We start from the raw sequence: 6000 nt of genomic DNA on the forward strand, positions 1-6000 counted from the left end.
GCACACTGTTGATTCCGGGGCTCGCAAAATGTACAGTGTTTTTTTTTTTTTTCCTTTTTTATGCTAGGTAACGAAAAACGGCCATTGTCATAATTTATATACTCCCTTCGTTTTATATTACTCATATTCACATTTCACAACACTTTGATTGACATATGTGTTAATGTATAATTTTAACTACTAATATTTGTTACTCACTTGCTCCATGTTGACTCTGCCCTCGCTCCAATATATTATTCGTAGTAAGAAGTTTAAAAAATTGATATAATAAAAATATGGAACATGTTATACATACTCATTAGGGCTACATATAAGCAAATACGTAATAGAAAATTGTGTAAAGTTAGGAAATTATGAAAATATAAACACTATTTACACGTGTTTTTGTCATGAATTCCTAATTTTATACGTACCATAGAGAGTGCCATAATAAGTGCTCTCACATAGAGAGTGCCATAATAAACGTATTGTGTGCCAAAAACTTATTTTTGGTACCGATATAATTTCATATTTCATATAAAGGTGTACCATAATAAACGGATTGTGTGCCAAAAACTGTGCTCTCACATAGAGTGTCATAATAAATTTATTGTGTGCCAAAATTATTTTCCTTTTAAAAAAAAAAAAAAAAAAAAAAAAAAAAAAAAAAAAAAAAAACATTTCCCTTTAGGAGGTCAATTGAACTTACTCTAAAAGTCTAAAGCCTATATGATTTTAAGAGAGGTTTCCAACTGGCGATAAATGCTCTCGTAAGCTACGCTAAGTTAATGCATAGACTTCAGTCTTCCAAAAGGTCAACTTATAATTAGCCTCTTCCCAATACCACTGAAAGTCTGAAACATATCCATTAAATCCCAATTACTGAGTACTTAAGTTTAGCATAATGATAATGATATATATAGCCCTTATGATTACCCATAAGTACTTTAACCCAAATTTTAAATACATACTCCGTACTCCTTAATCCTTATCATTGTACTCCTTACTCAATAGTCTATAACAAAATTACATGTCGATTTAATCCTTATCATTGTAGCTCTATGTACTACGTATCATTTCCTTCGGCTTACAATGCAATGAAAAATTAAATAAACTGAAGAAATTGATATAAAAACTGGCTTATTACGGAGTATGCTTTCTTACAACACTACGGAGTACTTCATTGAGGCTACAAATTATGGGTTATTAGGGCTACAAATCTAGAACGCAAAACAAAATATATATAGTTCGGCAGCTACATGTAAAAATACAATGTCACGCCTCTGAACATGTTTTTATAGAACACAAGATCAGCTCAAGTGCGTCCAACACCTAAGGCATCAAAAATAGTATCCCTCCTTTATTTCTCTAATGCATTGTCTTATTTTCCTGTTACATGCATCAGTTTTATTAAATATACTATCTAATCAGAGTTGCAACAACATACAACATAATTGAGATGCAGGGCAAACAGAACCATTAGCTCTGCATTTATTGGGCAATGCACAATGTAGGGAGTTTGAAGAAGACAGAGTGAATGTCTCTTGGTTCTGATTTGTAACTGGCCGGCATTGTGTGACTTAGCAACTCACGGCGATATGTCTTTACCAAATAGAGTAGCGATTCCTTTGGCTGGGTCAGTTTGTTTGACAAGGGACTCCCCAACCAAAACCTACAACGACAAACAATTATCTTTAAAACGGAAAACAACACATTAGATAACACTTTGTGTAGGATGTACAAAAGGATACAAGGGAGATATTCATTGAGCAACCTTGAGTTTGGCTTAATTACACAAAGGTTACAAGGAAAATATTCACCGACCTACCTTAAGTTTGGTGTGAAAACTATGTTTTTGTAGCTTTCGAAGAGGTGTGCCCAATGGGTCACAGATCTTTCCAACGACAGCCCCCCCCCCCTCCTCCTCCTCGGAAAAAGGTTCCAATCAACGGCACTTGTTTATAATTTTAAAGGGAGAATATATATTTTAACTGCTGTTATAGATTGGAAGGATCAGAAATCCTCTGAATTGCATACATGATATAGACCAAGCACGAAACCATGCTACTTAAACAAAAATATGCACCCAATATTTAGGATCATATCAGCATAGATGGCAACAAAATTTACAGAACTAACCGCTTTCACACCAGCCTCTTGAACATAATTAATATCAGCAGGTGTAAATAAGCCTGACTCTCCAACCACCTGAAATCAAGGGGTTTGGCATAAGAGAAAATACTGGGGGAACCGCAGAAACGATGGAGAAGAAGAAATTTAAAACAAGCAGCCACTAGTCACTCAGAGCAAACAAGAGAATCAAAATTAACACTTACTATGATATCTCTCTGACTGAGAATCTTTAGACGTCTTGCATCAAGAAGCTTCTTGGTGTTGCCAATGTCAACCTTAAATGTCTCTGGACAGGCGCAAGTTGTACAACTTGTTTAGAATGATAGAATATTCTATGCCCTTCACTAATAAGATGACAATCAAAAATATAAGTTAAAATGATAAGGAAAGTATTACCAAGGTCACGGTTGTTAATCCCGATAAGTTCGATTCCTTCAATTCCAAGCACACGATCCATTTCCATTTTGTCATGTACCTTAAAAGAAAAGGCATACACAAAGGGAATTCTTCATGTGTTAAAGCCAAAATAACTCTAATAAAAATTTACAGCAAAAATATGCCAACCAATCAAAAATCATCTGAACAAATGGTAATAACATGACTTTTTGTATAAATAACATACTCTAACTTCTCCCTATGATGGTGTTACTCAAACCTAAGGACAACGATTATCTTGGATTTTTGGCACATTTTGAAGCACAAAGGTGCCATGTCATATCATGGCATCCAAGCTTTAGAGACTAAGTATTTGGTTTATAATGCAAAGTGCAAACAGAATTACATGGGAGGAACCAAATAGTTATTACAGCTCATAACAGTTAACAGACTTGCAACAGCTGAAGCTAGAGCAGAATCATGGAAACAACAGTGATAGAGCAAAAAGGAACTTCGCAAACAAACCTCAACAAGAGCCGCCAACCCCAATTTCTTGCACAGATTCAAGAAGTATTTAATATCCAGATCAGGCAGAACTCCAGCGATCAAAAGAACAGCATCAGCTCCTTTGGTGCGAGCATAATATATTTGCCAAGCATCTACTATAAATTCTTTGCATAGAAGAGGGCACTGCAAGGCAAAAGTAAGTTTAATTTGATGAATGACTGCAAATCATGGACAAAAAACGCAGTGGACAATCGTATACCAACCTTTACACCAGCATTGCGTATAGCCTCCAAATTCTCAAAACATCCCTGCTCATAAAGTTAGAAGGAAATCAATGACTCAACTAAATAGCTATGAACAAAATGCAGAGATATAGAGCCACAAGAGTTCAACCTGAAAAAACTTTTCATCTGTCAGAACACTGAGGCATGCAGCACCACCTTTCTCATAGGCTTTAGCAACTTCTACCTATCGTAAAAGTTGATAGTTAATATATTGATTGTTGCAAGAAAAAACTTTAACATTCACCCACTTCTACCCTGGCCAATGAAAAGTGAATATGCAAGGAGAGAAATGAGGTCAATAGTTGGTTTGCAATCTCTGTGTTATCCAATTAAGATATTTAGCTAAACAAAGTCAAAGACAATAATCATCTGCGTAGTAAACTTACAGAAGCAGCCTATGTTTAGTTCTCAATACCAAAAGGTATTGCAATGTGACCAATCTGATTTAGCTCACTGTCATACTTAAAAATTCTTATCTGGTTGAAAACAAGCCTAGTCTTATAAACAAAGTTAACAAGCATACTGCAGAAAGAAAAAATCTTGAAATCTGAGGTCAAATTAACAGCTCGGAATAGAGCACATGAAATGGTTTTTTACCCAAGGAAAACAACCACTGCATGTCAGAAGATATGAAATCAAATCACTGTACAGAAATTATGCATCCTTACATCGAGGCTTAAATAACATCTAATAAGACACACTCTCAGGAAAAGATGAGGAAGCCCAGGAAAACACACAGCAACAAGAACGTCTAAAATCTCATACGAGATGTATCCCGATCTCTCTTTTTTCTTTTTTTCTTTTTTTTGTTTTGGTGAGGGTGGCATTGAAGGTAATATGAAACAAAATACAATAGAGAGAAAGAAGCATCCATACTGGATTGAAGTCCTCTCTTAAAATGCCTCTACTAGGTGAAGCCTTCTTAACTTCAGCAATCAAACCAGGCAATCCTGTCCGTTGGTAAGCTGCTCTTAAAGCGCCAATAAAATCTCTTGCTGGAGGAGCATCATCAATTGCCTTTTCCAAATCATCAAGAGGTCTTCTTTCCTTGAACTAATAAGAGCACAAGTGTGAGAGACCACTTAAATGATAACATTATTGACAGGAAGTAGCAGATTAGTATACCTGTGAAACCTCAACATCCTTGTACCATATAATCTCCTCCAAAATGTTACGAGGAGTGTTTGACATATCCTGTATTTGAACCTCAAATGGACCATCATAACCCGAAGGAGGAGCAATTGGTGGCCGTCTTCTAATAGTTATGCCCTGACTAGCAGCCATTTCCTCTTGTAAGATTCTAGCCTCCCACTCTTTGATTTTCAAATCACGCTCTTGAACATCACCAGCAGATGAAACTACCGAAGATACATACCCAGAACCAGACTACAGAGTAAACAAACAAATCAAGCTTTGAAAACCTTAAATGTCCTTACAAACTCTAGTTTTGATATGACTACTCTCCTACTAAGTACTAACTGATACAAAAGTCGAGTATAGGCGTATAGCATATAAAAACTCAAAAATCCCCCCTTCCAAAACACTTCCTATGTGGCCTATAAAATCACCAAACACCCACAACATGCAAAATAATAAAACCTATAATGAAAAGCAAATAAATAAAGGGATGTTGAGGTTCACAAAAAACCAAACCAATCATCCTCAATTTTAAACGACATTACTCGCATATTTTTGCAAGAGTTTCCCCTATATTAGAAAATTCCTCCCATACTTCCATGGTGGAAAACAAATCAATCATTCTCAATCCAACCCACATTACTCGCACTTCGGGCACCCAAATAACAACAACTGCAGAACAATCCAAATATCTGCTATTCTTGCAAGACTCCCCTATTTTGAGAAATTCCTAAATCCAATAGTTACTAATATCAGCTATTTTGAGAAATTCCTTAATCCAAATAACAACAACTGCAGAACAAACCAATCATCCTCAATCCAGCCTACATTACTCGGCCGCCTAGCACCGAATCAACTACAACTGCAAAACAATCTAACACTCAGCTAATCTAGCAATAGTTTCCCCTATTTTAGCATTTGAATAAATCATTTAATTGACATGATTCTCAAAATAAAATTAATAATGTAAACACCAAACTATAATTCTCCTATAACAAATTCATAAATATATACAAGTTGTATGAAATAAAACAAATTAAGGGGAAGAGAGAAAATTAAAAATTAAAAAAAATAGATACCTTTTGAGCTTGGACATGGAGGGCAGCATTGAATTTGTGATCAGCCATCGAAATACGAGGAATTGATCTTGAATTAAAGAAATTAGGCTTTAAATTGAAGGGTTTTAGGGATTGAAACGAAACCCTAGAATTTGGTACAAGTGATTGCCTCAATGATACCGAACCACAATCCATCGAAATGGAAAACCTGCAAAGATTAGCAGTTGAAGATGAACAATTAAAAGAGTAATTAGAATAAATTAGGGAATTTAAATTTGAATTTTGAAATAATTAGCTAAAATTAATATCTCAAATGCTAAAGAATTCGAACCTTGTATCAAATTATATAGGATTCAAATTATTCAACAAATTGTTGCAACTGTTAGCGGCAAACTAATTTAGGACAGGCTTAATAAAAACAACTGTAATAAAGGTTTTTTTAAAAAAATTCTTTTATTTTTCTTTGTTTATGTAATTGCAGGAAGAATTTGTGTATGTTAACCTTTTTTTTTTCAAAGTTGTTACTT

General features: G+C 34.9%; 1 protein-coding gene across 1 annotated transcript; it reads right to left on the reverse strand.

Annotated features, from left to right (window-relative positions):
• Positions 1–1084: 1084 nt before the first annotated feature.
• LOC110724845 (indole-3-glycerol phosphate synthase, chloroplastic-like) lies at positions 1085–6000 on the reverse strand. Its single transcript, XM_021904331.1, has 11 exons — positions 5805–6000; positions 5495–5681; positions 4404–4664; positions 4155–4331; positions 3388–3462; positions 3258–3302; positions 3013–3177; positions 2509–2587; positions 2316–2398; positions 2119–2187; positions 1085–1651 (listed from the first exon to the last, which is right to left on the reverse strand). Exons 2-11 carry the CDS (start codon positions 5666–5668, stop codon positions 1568–1570), a joined length of 1212 nt encoding a protein of 403 aa, XP_021760023.1. The 5' UTR covers positions 5669–5681; positions 5805–6000; the 3' UTR covers positions 1085–1567.

This window comes from Chenopodium quinoa, unplaced genomic scaffold (genome assembly GCF_001683475.1).
Source record: "Chenopodium quinoa cultivar QQ74 unplaced genomic scaffold, ASM168347v1, whole genome shotgun sequence".
Classification (NCBI taxonomy): domain Eukaryota; kingdom Viridiplantae; phylum Streptophyta; class Magnoliopsida; order Caryophyllales; family Amaranthaceae; genus Chenopodium; species Chenopodium quinoa.

What these genes read in the sequence shown, in the direction of transcription:
- LOC110724845 (XM_021904331.1), bottom strand. Translation starts at nt 5,668, where the DNA reads ATGGATTGTGGTTCGGTATCATTGAGGCAATCACTTGTACCAAATTCT. An exon ending in TACGCAATGCTGGTGTAAAG is followed by an intron (nt 3,178 to 3,257) that starts GTTGGTATACGA and finishes TTTGCCTTGCAG; the next exon opens with TGCCCTCTTCTATGCAAAGA. An exon ending in TCAGTCAGAGAGATATCATA is followed by an intron (nt 2,188 to 2,315) that starts GTAAGTGTTAAT and finishes CCTTGATTTCAG; the next exon opens with GTGGTTGGAGAGTCAGGCTT.